General features: G+C 40.7%; 1 protein-coding gene across 2 annotated transcripts in view; it reads left to right on the forward strand.

Moving 5' to 3' along the window:
• LOC121458893 (C2 domain-containing protein 3-like) overlaps window positions 1-18087 on the forward strand; it is a 100563-nt gene that overhangs the window by 21657 nt on the left and 60819 nt on the right. For both annotated transcript variants that reach the window (XM_041668255.1, XM_041668256.1), the window contains exons 6-11: window positions 1713-1845; window positions 2690-2812; window positions 8451-8598; window positions 14364-14515; window positions 15286-15498; window positions 16163-16275. In XM_041668255.1, the coding sequence (XP_041524189.1) occupies window positions 1713-1845; window positions 2690-2812; window positions 8451-8598; window positions 14364-14515; window positions 15286-15498; window positions 16163-16275 (882 nt within the window). The remainder of the gene's footprint in view (window positions 1-1712; window positions 1846-2689; window positions 2813-8450; window positions 8599-14363; window positions 14516-15285; window positions 15499-16162; window positions 16276-18087) is intronic.

An 18087-nucleotide genomic window follows, 5' to 3' on the forward strand; every position in this document is an offset into this window, starting at 1 on the left:
CTCCCACTAATATTTCCAAAGGAGGTATCTGTACCATTTGTTATATAATTATATATTATATATTATATTATAAAAACACTACTTGTTTTATGTTATTATGTGGTCTTGTATATTTTGCGATGATAGGGATTATATCTATGCCTTCTGCATACATAACATATACTCTACTAATGAGCTATGTTGTTCATATCTTTTATCTGAAATGTCTTAGGAATCCCAGTTTTTAAAAATATACTCTAGGGCCAGACTGTGATAGCACATGCCTTTAATGTCAGCACTCTGGAGGAAAGGCAGGTAGGTATCTGTGAGTTCAAGGCCAGTCTAGTCTACAGAGTGAGTTCCAGGACAGCCAGGGATATACAGGGGAACCCTGAGTTGAAAACAAACAAACAAACAAAAATATATGTGTGTTTGTCTGTCTTTGTGTGTATCTGAGTTCAATCCCTGAAACTCACATAAAGGTGGAAGGAGAGAACTAACTTTCCCCTGACCTCCACATGCACACCATTGCAGCCATGGTCTGCACTCGCACATAAGCACCACATGTATACACACAATAATAATAAATACATTATACTCACATGCACACACACATGCATACACACTCCAAGATTATGAACCATTGACTTTAGTCTTTTAATTTAAAGAGTCCATTGACAAGGAAGAAAATTGTCTACAACACTTAATACTTCATCAGCTTCTGCCTGGACTCTTGTATGTACTTGTGCCTCAGGCTTTGAGGAAGGTATTTATTTGGTCATTAAGAAGGTATTTATCCAACACCTACCAAATGTCTGATGCTTTTCTTTTTTTTTAAGATTTTATTTATTTATTATGTATAGAAAGTCTGCCTCCATGTATGCCTGCAGGCCAGAGGGTGCCAGATCTCATTACAGATGGTTGTGAGCCACCATGTAGTTGCTGGGAATTGAACTCAGGTCCTCTGGAAGAATAGTCAGTGCTCTTAACTGCTTAGCCATCTCTCCAGCCCTGTCTGGTGCTTTTCTATGTATCGGGGATGTAGCAGTTTAAAATTTTCTTTAAAAAGAGTCTGTCTTAGGAATCTGCTATTCTAGATGGGAAGACAAACTGGATAAATAAGTACTACATTTATTTATGGTACTTAGTACTTATTTATAGTACTTTATAGAGGGAAGTAATGGCAATGGAGGTAAATTAAGAAAGGGAGTTGAGAGGGGAGGTTGCTAGTTTTGCATAAATTGGCAAAGTAAGATCTCGTTAAGAAAGTAATAGAATAGATTGTTATAGGTATGACTGGTTTCCAGAAGTTTAGGTAGCAGTGTAGTTGCCAGTGTTTTGGGGGTAGAAATATTGAAACTATTATAAATAAGAGAGCCAGAATAAGGTATCTGGATATGAAAATGAGTCATAGGCATCATTTACCTCATTATGGTCAGACAGCAGTTGGGAGAGTTGGGAGGCTGGGACACAACAGCTCCCACAATAATATCAGTCTCTCTGGGATAGAATGTTCACTCATTGATGTAACATCTAACCACACGGTAGAAGCCCAGTAAACAACAGTTGTTAAATAACTTCCTCAAGGAATTTTCCGGCTTACAGAAGAACAGACCCAAAGGCCACTGCAGAACCTTGGGGCAAGTCACCCATAGGAGGACAGGTACTGTGAATACTGGAACCCTTCCTTCTGGATTTCAGATGCTTTCATTTTCTGTTTCTACTGCCTTCAGCTCTGTTAGAACAAGGCAATAAACTGAGGAATGCCATGTTGATTTCTGCAATGAACTCGAGCCCAGATACTAGCATGCTGCTGGACAAAGCTCCTCCTCCTATGCTGGAAGATGCTTTCAGATCCTCAGTGCCGTAAGTTAGTGACAAACACACACCCCTCTAGCTCATTTCTTCAGTTGTTGACTTACCTTGCTTTTTGTTGTTATGAATGGGATAATCTTGGAAATTTTCAGCAAATAATTCTTTTTTTTTTTTAAACCTGGACAATGGTGGTGCACATCTTTAATCCCAGCACTGGAGAGGCAGAGGCAGGTGGATCTGAGTTTGAGGCCAGCCTGGTCTACAGAATGAATTCCAGGATATCTAGGGCTACACAGAGAAATCCTTTCTCAAAAAACAATAATAATAATAATAATAATAATAATAATAACAATTCTTTTTATTTAAATTTATTTTTATTTCATTTGAATTGGTGTTTTGCCTGCTTGTATGTTTTTATGAGGATGTCTGATTCCCCTTGAACTGAAGTTACAGACAGTTTTGAGCTGCCATGTGGGTGCTGGAACTTGAACCTGGATCCTTTGGAAGAGCAGCAAGTACTGCTGAACCATCTCTCCAGCCTCTCAGTAAATATTTCTTAACGTGGTGAGCCTACAGTAGAAGGTACTTAGAATCTAACACCTAACATTGGTGTTTGATGAATATATAAATGGATAAACTCTTCACTCTCTAAACTGGAATGCTTATATATGAAATGAAGATATTTTTCCCTCACTTCGGAAATGAAATGGGATTCTGGTGTTGGGAAGAAATTTGCACAGTCTAAAGTTTTATGTACATTTAAGGCAGAGAAGCCTAAAATTGTTAAATTTTCTAAGTCAGACTAGTACCTTCTCTTTTTTAGTTTGATTAGGATTTAAATTTTTCCCATCTGTTAGCCATTCATGACAGAGTATTTTTCACACCTTGGAAACAGGAATTCATCTAAAAATCAATTTAAAGACCACAGTGGTGACCACCTCCTCCCCTTGACTGAGAACATGTTTTGTAAAGATGACATAAAAGTTGACACCAGAGCCATACAGCTGCTGCTAGGCAGGTAAGTGCTTTTATCTAGCTTTCTTCCATTTAAAACTTCTTTCAATTCATTGAATACTTTGTTAGTAATACTTCCTTGGCCTGAGTCCTTCCCTTATCCTTAAACTAGGACTGTTTGCCTATTAAGTAAAAAGCCAGTGTATAGCCTTTCCATCTAGTTTTGCTCACAGAATGGCCCGCAGCCCACCTCTCTGTCCGTGTCTCTCCATTCTCTTCATCATCTGTGTTAGCTGCTGTGACGAAGAGAGCATGACTTTTAACTAGAGTCAAGGTGAAAGTTGAAGCCTGTTGCTTAGCATTGTAGCCCTAGGCAGTTATTTCAGCTTGGCAAAATTTTGGAAGTTTTTTTTTTTTCAAACTTTGCAAAATTTCAGTGAGGTTGAGAATTGTGTATATAAAGGAGTTAGCATGGTGTTAGCACATAGAAGTTTGGTTAATTAATAATTAATTATGAATATTGTTAACATGTTCACTAAAACCAGACTCATCGTGTATTGTCTCTTGAGGAACTACTGTAAACAGTACTGTCTTGATATGTTACACATGTTACATATACACAAGAAACATATTTTTAAGAATGCACAACTTACTTAAGGTTTGTTTTTTGGGGTTTTGTTTGTTTGTTTGTTTTTATTTTTTTTATTGAGAAAAAAATTTCTGCCTCCTCCCAGCCTCTCACTCCTCCCCCCCCTCCCACTCCTCTCCCCCTCCCTCTCAAGTCTGAAGAGCAGTCAGGGTTCCCTGCCCTGTGGAAAGTCCAAAGTCCTCCCCCCTCCATCCTGGTCTAGTAAGGAGAACATCCAAACTGGCTAGGCTCCCACAAAGCCAGGACATGAAGTAGGATCAAAACCCAGTGCCATTGTCCTTGGCTTCTCAGCAGCCCTCATTGTTCGCCATGTTCAAAGAGTCCGGTTTTATCCCATGCTTTTTCAGTCACAGTCCAGCTGGCCTTGGTGAGCTCCAATAGATCAGCCCCACTGTCTCCGAGGGTGGGTGTACCCCTTGTGGTCCTGACTTCTTTGCTCATGTTCTCCCTCCTTCTGTTCCTCATTAGGACTTTGGGAGCTCAGTCCAGTGCTCCAGTGTGGTTCTCTGTCTCTGTCTCCATCCATCGCCAGATGAAGGTTCTATGGTGATATGCAAAATATTCATCAGTGTGGCTATAGGATAGGATCATTTCAGGTTCCCTATCCTCAGCTGCCCCAGGAACTAACTGGGGACATCGCCCTGGGCACCTGGGAGCCCCTCTAGGTCCAAGTCTCTTGCCAACCCCAAGATGGCTCCCTTAATTAAGATATGTGCTTTCCTGCTCCCCTATCCAACCTTCCTTTATCCCAATCATCCCGTTGCCCCAAGTTCTCCCCATCCTACCCTTCTCACTTTTCTCTCCCCATCTCCCCTTACCCCCCTCCCACCCCACCCTTAAGATCCCGATTTTTGCCTGGCAATCTTGTCTACTTCCCATACCCAGGAGGATAGCTATATGTTTTTCTTTGGGTTCACCTTCTTATCTAGCTTCTTTAGGATAACAAATTATAGACTCACTGACCTTTATTTATGGCTAGAACCCAATTATGAGTGAGTATATCCCTTGTTCATCTTTTTGGGTCTGGGTTACCTCACTCAGGATAGTATTTTCTATTTCCATCCATTTGCATGCAAAATTTGAGAAGTCATTGTTTTTTACCGCTGAGTAGTACTCTAATGTGTATATATTCCACACTTTCTTCATCCATTCTTCCATTGAAGGACATCTAGGTTGTTTCCAGGTTCTGGCTATTACAAATAATGCTGCTATGAACATAGTTGAACAAATGCCCTTGTCATATGATCGGGCATCTCTTGGGTATATTCCCAAGAGTGGTATTGCTGGGTCCAGGAGTAGGTTGATCCCGAATTTCCTGAGAAACCGAAACACTGCTTTCCAAAGTGGTTGCACAAGTTTGCATTCCCACCAGCAATGGATGAGGGCACCCCTTCCTCCACAACCTCTCCAGCAGAGGCTATCATTGGTGTTTTTTATTTTAGCCAATCTGACAGGTGTAAGATGATATCTCAAAGTTGTTTTGATTTGCATTTCCCTGATCGCTAAGGAGGTTGAGCATGACCTTAAGTGTCTTTTGGCCATTTGAACTTCTTCTGTTGAGAATTCTCTGTTCAGATCAGATGTTTGTTTTTTAAGAAAGTGTCTAATGTAGCTCAAGGTAGCCTTGAGCTTGCTATGTGCTATGTAACTGAGAATGACAGTGAGCCCTGATCCTCCTACCACTGCCTCCCAAGTGCTGGCACTGTAGGCATGCACCACAATGCCTGGCTTTTGCACTTAGTTTAATTTGGTTAAAATTTAAACTTATAGGAAAGTGGCAAGAGATATCACCTTTTGGTCCTTGTATCACCAATAGGACTTTGACTATTACATTAAAGAACTTGAACTTCATATTAAAAATCTAAAATGGGGCGGATATCAAAATATTCTGAGTGGAAGAGTAGAAAGATCAGCCTGCTAACACTAAGAAATAGGAAAGCATTTCCTTCCCAGTGGAGGTAGGAAGAGAAGAAATTAAAGTTAGAATCACAGGCTTCTATAGTATCAGTTGTAGAAAAAGGCAGAGAACCAGGTGGTGGTGGTACACACCTTTAATCCCAGCACTCGGGAGGCAGAGGCAGGCAGATCTCTGTGAGTTCGAGGCCAGCCTCATCTACAGAGTAAGTTCCAGGATAGGCTCCAAAGCTACAGGGAAACTCTGTCTCAAAAAGCCAAACAACAAAGTTCCAGTTTGTGGTGTTTCAACCTCTTTTACTTGACTGTAATGACTGCCGCCTGACCTGGGAGGTAGTGTGGCTGTCAGTGTGCTTAGGAGACGAGAAAGAAGATAAAATAAGTCCATGGGATGATGAACTGCCCCTCTAACCTCAAGCCCCTTTTTTCTTCTTGACCGGAATATAAATCCTCGTTTAAATGTAAGGCAATGCTGGAACTTTGTTGTTTGATTTTCTTTTACTCTAGCCATGTGTAGGAACACCAAAATATTGTTTATTTTACTCTTTTGGCTCTTTTGTTCTTTACTCTTTTACCACCCAGTATCCAAAATCCACATGGAGGCTTAATCTTACTTATGAATCCCCAGCCTTAGCTTGGCTTGTTTGTAGCCAGATTTACTTAAATTATCCTCTCTACTAATTGCCTCTGGACTTTTTCCTTTTTTTCTGTATATCTTACTTTCACTTGCTCAATGGCTGGCTGGGTGGCTGGCCCCTTGTGTACTCCCCTCTTTGTTCCCTTGCTCCTTTCTTGGTTCTCCTTCTATTTATACTCCCTTCTGGCCAGCCTCCTGCCCTTGCTCCTGCCTCGCTATTGACCGTTCACTTCTTTATTAGACCATCAGGTGTTTTAGACAGGCAAAGAATCACAGCTTCACAGAGTTAAACAAATGCAGCATCAACAAAAGCAACACATCTTTACATGGTTAAACAAATGTTCTAGAGCATAAAGAAATGTAACACACTTTAAAATAATATTCTACAACAGAACTTACTCAAAACACCAAGCTCTGCCCAATTGTTCTATGATGAAGCCAGTTATCAAGGCCTTCCTGGCTTAACTTGTGTTTTGAACTTCTAGTCAACATTTCAGGGCCTGGACTTGAAGACATGAGGATGCCTCCAACATGTACACAGAAAACAAGAGTCAGTCGAACATTTAGAAGAGAAACAGAAGGGGGACAGTTCCGGAATATTTAGCAAAAAGAGAAAATATGAAAATAAAGTTTAAAATTAAGAACATTTTCAGTGTATTCAACATCTGGATAACTATAATTTCAGAAATCATGTTTAAGAAAAGTAAAGAAATAGTGCTGAGAGTGGGCTTGCTTAAGGCTAAGAAACAGACAAAATTTAACAATACAATAAATCATAAGCAAGTAAATTAAAATAAATCGTAGTTGTAAAAAAGGAAAAACAATACAGAGGACTACATACTGAACAGTAGAGATCTCTGACAGTCTGTATGCAGAGTAGGTGCAGGTAGCAAACAGCTACTATGGACAGCATAGACCCTAAATAAAGCTATGTATGGGCCTGGAGTGATGGCTAAGCTGTTAAAAGCACTTGCTACTGTTGCAGCCAGAGAACAGGTACACACTAGGTACTGTCTTAATTAGGGTTTTGTTGCTTTGAAGAGACACTATAACCATAGCATCTCTAAAGGAAAACATTTAATTGGGGTGGCTTACAATTTCAGAGGTTTAGTCCATTATTGTCACGGCAAGAAGCATGGTAGCATGCAGGTAGACATGGTGCTATGGCGGTAACTGAGACTTCTACATCTGGATCCGCAGGCAGCAGGAAAAGCAAGTCACACTTCCTCCAACAAAGCCACACTTCCTAATAGTGCCATTCCCTATGGGCCCATGGGGCCCATTTTTAGTCAAACCACCACAGGTGCAAATGCATGCATGCAGGTAAACACTCATAAAATTTTTTTACAAATACATTTTTTTAAAAACATGTTATATAAATGGGTACCAAGAATATTTTCCAAAAAAGGGGGGGGGCAATTTTTGTTCCTAAGAGGCTAGCAAGATATCTCAGCAGATAAAGACACTTGGTGCCAAGTCTGACAACCTGAGTTCTGTCCCTGGAGCCCATGTGGTAGGAGAGAATCATTCTTACAAGTTGTCCCATGCATGGAAATGATCTTTCTCTCTCTCTCCCTCTCTCTTGCTCTCGCTCCTCTAAGTAAAGGAAATAAAACTAAAAAGTTTTGAAGTAATATACATAGTCTCATTTGAAGGTAATGATTGTGCACTTTTTTTTAGAAATTAAAAAGAATGGTAGCTAGATTGAAAAAGAAGTGGAGAAATAATAAATACATGAGTCAGTGATCAGCATATGGTATTGAATATTATTGCTTTATTAGTAATGGATGTTCATTTAAATATTGTTCAGTTCACTAACATTAAGTATTTGGTATTATAAGAGAAAAATAAGCTGAATTTTTCCTTATAGTGTGAATCACTCACATTTGTGCTTCCTCAGTTTGTAAACTCCTTGTAGTGTTTTATTCATTTTTGTTTGTTTTGTTTCTCGAGACAGAGTTTCTTTGTGTAGACTTGGCTGTCCTTGAACTCAATCTGTAGACCAGGCTGGCTTCAAATTCAAAGAGCTTATCCAGTTTTATATCCAATGTAAAATTAATCATGTCATAATAATTCCAAAATACATATGTTTGTTTAATTGAAGAAGACGTTTTTGTGAATTAGCTCTTTTTTCACAAAAACATTTACTTTAAAAAAATGATAGTTACCATTTTTTTTTCTCCCAGCTAGAGCACGGGTACCACAAGGAGCACAGCTTGACCTAGGTTAGGTTAGCCATCTCTATGGCAACCATAGCACATACTAGATGGCCAGCAGACACTTGCTGAGAACACAGTGCTTTTCAGTAGTGGGTTTTGAGTCCTAATTGACATCATCCCAAGAGAGGCAAAATGGAGTTGGAAAAGGACACCAGTAGTTTGTGGAGAGTGAGTCCTTAGCATTCCTCCTTTTGCTGTTAGGAAGTTTTGCCAGAGGTGGGGGTGGGGGTGGGGCGGGTAGTTCCACCATTAAAATCTTTGCCTTTGTTTTTCTTGTCTCCAGTGCTGAATTATCCCAGGGTCATTTCTGGAATGGATTAGGTTCGCCTCCAGACTCCCCATCTCCTGGAAGTGATGTGTACTGCAGCAGTGACCTGAATGACCCTCAGTATGACCAGAGTCTCCTGGAGAACTTGTTTTACACAGCACCTGTGAGTCATTGCATCTGAAGTTCCACAAATCAGGGAACACAGCATTAGCAGCCGCAGTCACAGTACTCGCAGGAAGCTGTTCATTTTACATACAGCTTATTTAATAATGATGACAGACAGAGAAGAAAGTATTATCATTTACAGAAAAGAGACAGGCCTAGTGACACTTTATTTTATCCCAAGAATACGTAGCAAGTGTCATAGCCAGAATCAGATTCAGATTCAGCTGCGCCCAGAACCTGTGTTGCAGTGTGTCATATGGCTTTGTTGGAGCTAATAATACAGGCATGCTTCAGAGCCCACTCAGTGTCTATTCAGAAAAGTCCAGAAACATTTCTACTCACAGGTAACAGAACCCTCTTTGGGCTTGTAAAACAGGCAATTCTTTTCAGGCAGTTCTACTTTATTCCAACCTTTTTATGTCAAGCTGTATGAGGAGTTGCTGGTTTAGCATCTTCTAGACCAGTGGTTCTCAGCCTGTGGCTTGCAGCCTCTTTGGGGTCATAGCAGATATTTACATTATAACAGTAGTAAAGTTACAGTTATGAAGTAGCAATGAAAATAATTTTTTGGTGGGGGTCACCACAACATGAAGAACTTTATTAAAGGGTCATGGAATTAGGAACCACTGTTCTAGATGCTATAAATAGTGAGTTAATTGCTTTCCACAAGTAATCCTGCAGATTATTATCATGCTCCTCAAATAATTGTTTGTTACCATACAAAATACCTGAGGTAGGCTAACTTTAAAAAGAGGAGAGATTTATATAGCTCATAGTTCAGAAGGCAGAAAGTCTAAACAGCACTTTCAAAGCTCTTGATAAAGATCCCTGTGGCTACACCATCTCATGGCATGTATGAAATAGGGATCACATCACCAAACAGGAAGTCATAGGGACTGAGTCCCATCATCATCCCTTCCTAAGAACTTTTCCTAACAGAACTGAGGATCTCTTTCCATGAGGCCTGACATCTTAATGGTCACTGAGGGCCAAGCTTTCAACATAAAAAGCTTTTAGGGACACATTCTAATCATGTTCAGACCATCATACTTCTGACTTTCCCTTTTTCTATGCCAGGAACCAAAGTGACTGAAACACAAGGTAGTTTATTCTGGCCTGGTAGTGTTGGGCCCTAGAGTCCAATCACCGAGGAGGAGTCGCCCCAAGAGACCATCTCTCACACCACAGTTGATGTAAAAGCATGAGGATTTTATTAATTCTGCCATGATAGGGTCTTTCAGCATTTGAGAGGCCAGAAAGACCCCAATTGGCTGGTACAGGGTATTTTTAAAAGAAAAAGCCACAGAAACAAGGGGGGGGGGGTGTCTGGGGGTGGTTTTTTAACTATTATGATTGGCTTATTCAAAAGGGCTATTACCAATAATTGGCTAAAGAGTGGTTGCCAGATCAGATGAGGTAAGAGGAAACATCTGAGGGTCACTTTGCCCCTTTCCCAGGGACTGAGTCAAAACACCAGGAACTGAGTCAACACCTAAGGGTTATGTTGCCCCTATTCAATAACTGAGTTCTATTTGGAGAGCATTCACAAGGACTCAAGGGTTCCCAACATTTCAGTACGTACCAAGTGTAGTTGTTAGGTCCTTGGTTCCTAGGGGAGGGGGGAGCATTACTTCTGAGAGGCCTCAAAATTGGCCTCAGAGATGTCAGAAATGACTTTAGAGTTATTTTAGAGTTCTACAGTAGTAAGCTGGGGAGGGTTGCCAAAGCTGAGACAAAATGGGGAAAATTACATGATATTGTCAAGCAGGAGCATAAGCAGGCATAAAAGGTCTAAGAGACTTGAGAATTTTGAAAGGCAGAGAAATGGACTGTCTTAAAGCAACTTGGTGAGGAAAAGGCTTATTTCAGCTTACAGCTCACAACTTACATCTTCTATCACTGAGGGACATCAGGGCAGGAACTCAAACAGGGACAATGGAGGAACACCACTTCCTGGCTTGTTTCTCGTGGTTCCTTCAGCCTGCCTTTTTATGCAACCTAGAACCACCTTCTAGGGGTGGCCTGAGCCCTCCCACTTCAATCATTAATCAGGAAAATGTCCTGTAGGCCAGTCACAGAAGAACTGACCAGCACGTGAGTATAGAAAGGACCTATGTAGGAAACAAAAAGGATGTTGGAAATAGACTTTTTTTCCTGTGTGGTGCTGGTGATTAAACCTAGGGCTTTGTGTGTGTGAGGCAAGTGCTATAGTCCAAGTCATTTGTTGAAGATGCTTTCTTTCTTCCATTGTATACTTTTAGCTCCTTTATCAAAAATGAGGTGTTCATAGGTTGTGGGTTAAAATTCGGGTCTTCTATACGATTCCATTGGTCGACTTCTCTGTTTTTATGCCAGTACCACACTGTTTTCATCACTGTAGCTCTGTAATAGAGTTTGAAGTCAGGGATGGTAATACCTCCAGAAGATCCTTTATTGTATAGGATTGTTTTGGCTATCCTGGGTTTTTTGTTTTTCCATATAAAGTTGATCATTGTCCTCTCAAGATCTGTGAAGAATTTTGATGGGACCTTGATGGGGATTGCATTGAATCTATAAATTGCCCTTGGTAGAATTGCCATTTTTACTATGTTGATCCTCCCAATCCAAGAGCAAGGGAGGTCCTTCCATTTTCTGGTATCCTCCTCAATTTCTTTCTTCAATGCCTTAAAGTTCTTGTCAAATAGATCTTTCACTTCCTTGGTTAGAGTTACCCCAAGATATTTTATGCTGTTTGTGGCTATCGTGAAAGGTGAAGCTTCTCTGATTTCCCTCTCTGCTTCCATATCCTTTGTGTATAAGAGGGCGACTGATTTTTTGGAGTTGATCTTGTATCCTGCCACATTACTAAAGGTGTTTATCAGCTGTAAAAGTTCTTTGGTGGAGTTTTGGGGGTCGCTTATGTACACTATCATATCATCTGCAAATAACGAAAGTTTCAGCACTGGCCTAATGTATGCGAGGCCTTGAGTTTGAGCCCCAACACTGGGAGGAAAATTAGTTTGTAGAATAGACTGGCACACTGTGACCAGACTGAGAAGCTTTGCATGGCAGGTGAGGTGAAAATGACAGGGTTTTAACCAGATGGGGAGCAGAATTAGAAGGCAAGCAATCCAGAGCAGAAACAAAGCTTCTGAGGTCTTGAGAGAGGAGAGAGAAACAGAGTAAAAGAGAGCTTGAATTTGAAAGAGTCTAGCTGTTAGGATCCCAGGACCTCCTGCCTCAGCAGTCATCACTGTAACTGTGTTCCATGTGGGATAAAGAAGAAAGTGTCTCTTTACTTCACACTTACTTAACCAGTGTCCTATGTGCTAAGGCCTTTACATGTTGTTCTTCCATTAATCATGAACTGTGCCAAATGTTTTCAATTCATACTTCAGTTTAATTCTTTAACTAGACCCATGAAACAGTATTTTCTCTGTCTTACATACCATGAAAAAACAGCTTAAATAGTTAAATACAAGGAATTTAAATACTTAGAAGTTAAATACAAGGAAGCTGGCCTGTGGTGATACACACCTGTAATCCCAGCACTTGGAAGTCTGCAGCAGGATCCAAGGTTCTAGGCCTGCCTGGTTAAAAAGCAAATTCAAGGCTGCATAGTCAGACTCGGCTTTAAAAGTAAAAACATTGTAAGCTGTTGAGTGGCAGAACTTGAACCCTTGCCCGGACCTTCTGGCAGCATACCTGTGTTCTTTTGCTTTCCCGTTCTTTAAAGTTCTAAGCATGGCTTTGGAACTCCACCCGCTTCCCTCGCTTATCTTCCTGTTTGGCCTTTATTCACTGGCGTCTCCACGCTGGCATCCTATCCCCTCCTCAAACACCTCAGCTTCTCTTGTACCTCCTTACTTCCTCCTTCTGATCCTTCTCTGTGAATTTAGAACTGTTTCTAGTCAACTAGTAAACTGCATTCTTCAAAAGGCCCTCTATGAGGAAACCATCCTGACTCTCCCAAGAAGAATGTCTTATACATAACCTTTATTGTGCGTCTTTGGTGCAGTTCTTCATAAACAGGCGTGTGTACCATTGTTATTAACCATACAGCAAAGACAATGAATAAATAAATGTTCGAAGGGCACTAAATAATCCCCCCATGCTATGTGAGCAGAATAACTTCAGAAAATGTTGATGCAGACAGTTAACCAGTTGATCGTGAATTATCAAGAAGATCAGGGGTTTAACATGTTCATGTTCTGCTCCAAAGACAATGTTTGACATTCTGATATTGAGTAGTAAATCATCACTGCTTAGAAATGCATGCAGCACTATTGCTCTTTGGTTCAGATTCCTGGAATTCCAAGCCCAATTTAACAACCCAATTTGTATTTGCCCTAATTTATTTTAACCTATAAATCTACTTAGATTTTGTGTTGTTGGGAGTTGCTTGTTCGTTTCCTGGCTTCCCAGACTCCTGAAATAATCGCAGAGAAACTGTATTATTTATAATACTGTTTGGCCAACTTAAGCATATTGCTAGCTATTCTTATATTCTAAACTAACCTATCTCCATTAATCTATACAGCACCACGAGGTCGTGACCTACCAACAAAGTTTTGGTAGGCTTCCGAGGCGTACCCCCGCCCCCCACCTAGCTCTGTTCTGCTAAACCACTGGCCAAAACAGATTTATTCATTAACCAATAAAAGCAACACATAGACAGAAGGACTTCCCACACCAGATTTTGGTTATCTTTTATCTGACCATTTTTATTATGTTTGTTTTGTTTTGAGTCAGAATCCCATTATGTATCCCTGGCTGGCCTGGAACTCACTATATAGACCAGCCTGGCCTTGAGATCCACCTACCTTTGCCTCCCAAGTGCTAGAATTAAAGGTGTCTGTCACTACACCAGGCTTCTGTATTCATTTTGAAAAGCAGCCATCAAAGGAAAACCTATGATCAAAAAGCTTTCTACTTTGATCTTTGAGTAAATTTGTCCTCGTTATCATGGGTCAACAAACTATGTGCTTAAAAATGCTGAAGATGGAAATGGGAGGAAACAGACTTGAGTAACACATTGTGTGTTAGATACTGTGTGCCCTTTACAGTCGGAAGCCAGATAGTCATAATGCCACCTCCTCTGTTTATTTTGGATTTTGTAATACAAGAGGCCAATTTAATCAGTTACAGTAGATGCCTTTTCTCGAAAATAAAATTAAGGGGGTTTTTCAGCTGATTTCTTTTTGAAGGCAATTTGTGAAATAGTCATTAATTTTTAAAAGCAATTTTAAAAACAGAATGAATAATTTAGAGCATGGATAATGGGGGCAAAGACAGTCTTTGCACCCAGCTAGGTGACATTGTAACAACCATTCTGCCTCAAACTATGGTAGAAAGACAGACTTCAAAAATCATGGAAATCAAAATGTAGGTTCCCCCCTTATAGCTGGGAATCACAAACAGACTTCCTGGTGTTTTCTACCTGTAAAGACAAGACAAGGCACCTAGTAGGAACATGCTGCCTACTTAGCTACATGTGCAACTCCTAGCACAATGCTGAACACAGCCAACAGTCAGTGCAGTGGTCTCCCTGAGCACTTTCCTGTCTTCTTATTTACCCTGAATGGACTTAGAGCTTATCTTTGAACTGCAGATTGTTCTTGTATAGCCAAGATCAAAATGGAATATATCCCTGCTGCCATTTACCTCTTTAACAGAATGGTGTTTTTAAAAAGAAATTGCTGCTTGCTTTGGGAGAAACAGTGTAGCTGCTTCCCCTGAAGATAGCGTCTTTCAATGCCATGCCTTCTGTTTATCTTCCTCTAGAAATCTGAAGTCAGTGCCGGGGACTTCCTCAGTGAAGATGAGAGCATGGAACCTTCTAAAACAGTGAACCAGTCAAAAGCCTCTGGCAGATGTAAGGTGGTAGGGTCAAGTGAGCACAAGCTGAAGAAGATGGCAGCGGTCAAGAGAAGCAGGTGAGCCTCATGAATGCTGGATGCACCCTGAAGCAGAGCAAGAGCATTGTCGCAAGGGAAACAGCCTGGGCTTGGCCAAGCCTGCAGAAGTGCTTAGGTTATGTATAGCAGCTCATTGAAGGGTTTCAACCCTAAAATGCACAGCTCCACAGGCAGAGATAGGTGGATTTCTTTGAGTTCAAAGCCAACCATGTCTACATATTGAGTCCTAGGACACCCAGAACTACATAGAGAAACCCCGTCTCAAAAAGCTAAAAATTAATAAATAAAAAAATAAAAGGTGATGCTTGACAAGATAAGTTATGAAGAAAGCAGAATAGTGGGTAGTGGTATGTCTGCTGTTATCATAGCTGTATGGAAAATGTGAAGACCACACCAAATGACATGGTAATGAGATTAGGGTAGTGAGTAAACAGAACAAGTTACACTTCCCTTCTAGAAAAATCTAATTCTGTAACACCCATTCCTATACTTGTATGGATATAAATCTTACAGTTAAAGAATATTTTTACATAATTTTAGATGAGAACCAGATCTGATCATAAATGCTGTTTCCAATCCTAGCATGGAAGTTAGAAGCAGGAGAATGGGGGAGATGGTGTTCAGGCCAGCTTGGACTACATAGTGAGACATTGTCTCAAAGTAAAACATAGAGCTGTTCCTACTTATCTTTGGAAAGAAATACTCACTGCTTGACCTCTTTCCTCCTGTGCAACTGGATTGTTCCCAGTGGGTCTCTAACTCATACCTACCTGTCTGTGAACTTACAGAAGTGTGGTTGACGAACAAGTGCTCTCAAGAATTCCAGGACATACCCCAGCGACGTCACTAAGCGTGGATAGACTGGCACTTCTGGGTAGAGTACATTCCGTCAGAATCATCATTGAAACCATGGGCGTCCCTCCAGATAGTCCCCATGTGACACCAAACAGAAAAAGCTTTGCCGGGAAGCCACCAAAGCCAGCAGCAGCAGCAAAAAAGCGGTATATCTAAATAAGAAGGCTAAGTGGTTCTTGGGGAAAGTGTGGCTGATAATAGGAAGGGTGTAACTGTTTATGATTTCTTTTCATGTACATTTCAATCAATAAATTGATTCAAAGTTCCCAAGAACGAGGGTAAATTTAGAGTAAAGAAAGCTGGGGTAGATGGTGTTTTTCAGCCCTTACAGTTACAGCAAAAGAGACAGGCACCTAAGATGGTTATCTGTAGCATAACACCTCAGGGGCCAGAGAGATCATTTACCTTGGAAGTACTGTGGGTGCTCTCAGAAACAAGCTCCATCCCACCTGGCAGATGGTAAAAGACTTGAAGAGTGAGCTCTAAGTGACCTCTGAGGCCATGCAGTCCTGGAAATAGGAACTTCAAAGATAGAGAGACAGAAAATAAATATACTTTTTGTTTGATTTGGTTTTAGATTTTTTTTTCCTTTTTATGTATATGGGTGCTTTGCCTGTATGTGTACCACATGTGTGCGTGATGCTCAGGGAGGTCAGCAGGGAGGAGAGCACTGGATTCCCTGGCACTGGACTCCGGTGGGTGCTGGGAACCTAAGCTGGGTCCACTGCCAGAGCAACAAATTCTCTTAACTGCTGAGCCACCTTTCTAGCCCTTATTTTGTTTGTTTTTAATTAGTTTTTTTCCTTCCAGCACTTTCTTTGTGGAGTATCACTTTCCTGTGGGCTTTTCCAGACGTGGACTGGGAAAGACAACTTTGATCACTGAGGTCGTGCGACTTGCCTCCAGTAAAGTCGCAGATGGAGGTAAAAAGTGAGCTAGTTTTCTGCTGATCACTGCCTCTGACCAGACTGCTAGAATTAGAAGTGTGTGCCATCACCCATGGCTTGGTTTTTGCTTTTTAAAATGGACTCACTATGTAGACTGGACTGACCTGAAACTTTAAGTCATCCTGCCGTTGCTTCCCAGGTGCTGGGATTTCAGGAGTGTCCCACATGCCTAGCTGTAGAAGGCACTGTTTAAAGTAATGTCTTAGGATTACTATTGCTTGATAAAACACCATGACCAAAGAAGTTGGGGGGAAAGGGTTTATTTGGCTTATATGTCCACATCTTAGTCCATCGTCAAAGGAAATCAGGACAGGAACTCAAACAGGACAGGAACCTGGAGGCAGCCTGCCTTTTTATAGAGCTCAGGACTACCTGCCCAGGAGGGAACCTACCCACAATGGACTGGGTTCGCCCCATCAATCACTAATTAAGAAATGACTTACAGGCTTGCCTACAGTCCTGTCATACTGAGTCACTTTCTCAGTTAAGGGTCCTTCCTGTCCAGTGACTATAACTTATATTAAGTTAACATAAAACAGCACAAGTATAAAATGTTTTGTTTTTTATGTAGTTGATTTTATCTAATTTTTCTAATTTTTTTGGTTTTTCATTTTGTTTTATTTTGGGTTTTTGTTTTTGTTTTTTTAAGACAGGTTCTCTGTAAGTTTTGGGGCCTATCCTGGAACTAGCTCTTGTAGACCAGGCTGTCCTTGAAGTCACAGAGTTCTTCTGCTGGGATTAAAGGCATGCACCACCACTGCCCGGCTTATTTTTTCTTTTGTTGCATGTATTTTTGATATTGTCTTTTATTTTCTTTTTGTTGTAAATATTCAAACACCAAAAACATGTTACTGTAGCCTAATATTATAGATACTTTTAATTTTTTTTAATTACATTTTTTGGAAATTTAATTTTGTATGGGAAGGTGGATGTAAGGGGCAGCAGCAGGAATGGAAATCCAGCGCAACTTTCAGGAGTCGATTCTCTCCTTCTGGTGTGGGCTCCAGGAAGGGAGCTCAGGTTGTCAGGCTTGACAGCACATGCTTTTACCCTCTGAGCTGTCTGCTCGCCCAGCAGCTGCTTTGAAGAGTGGGTCCTCATTTTGATCATATCAAACACTAATTGTATGATTTTAGCAAATCACTTTTTGTCTTTAGGCCTCCCTTACTAATAATATTGATTAGACTATGTAGTTCATTGTTGTAAAGGAGGCCCCTAGTTTATTCCTGGCTGCTCAGCAGCTCAGACCTGAAATAATCACATAGAAACTATATTATTTAAAACACTGCTTGGCCCATTAGCTCTAGCTTCTTATTGGCTAACTCTTACATGTTAGTTTAACCTATCTCCATTAATCTGTTTATCACCACAGGGCAGTGGCTTACCGGCTAAGTCCTTCTCAGGTGGGGATACATGCCTCTCTCCAACTCCTCCTCCTTTCTCCCAGCATTCAGTTTAGTTTTCCCCTTCTGTCTAAGTTGTGCCCTATCAACAGGCCAAGGCAGTTTCTTTATTCACCAGTGGTATTCACAGCATACAGAGGGGAATCCCAAATCAGTTATGATATCTTTCAACTCTAAAAACCTTTCTGTAAGGCATGGTTAGCAGTTTATACAGATTTCTCCATTATTACATTCATTCGCTTAGCACCAATCAAGGCTTAAGAAGCAGAATTATGTGATTGATACAATAGCTATGAGGAAATGTGCTTAGGTAGGAAGGAGCAATCTTAACACAGGTTGCAGTAGAATTCAGTCTATTCATTAAGAACTACTACTGTACCCAGAG

The sequence above is a fragment of the Microtus oregoni genome, unplaced genomic scaffold (assembly GCF_018167655.1).
Source record: "Microtus oregoni isolate MIOR12 unplaced genomic scaffold, Mior012 000018F_ref0000195, whole genome shotgun sequence".
Taxonomy (NCBI): Eukaryota; Metazoa; Chordata; class Mammalia; order Rodentia; family Cricetidae; genus Microtus; species Microtus oregoni.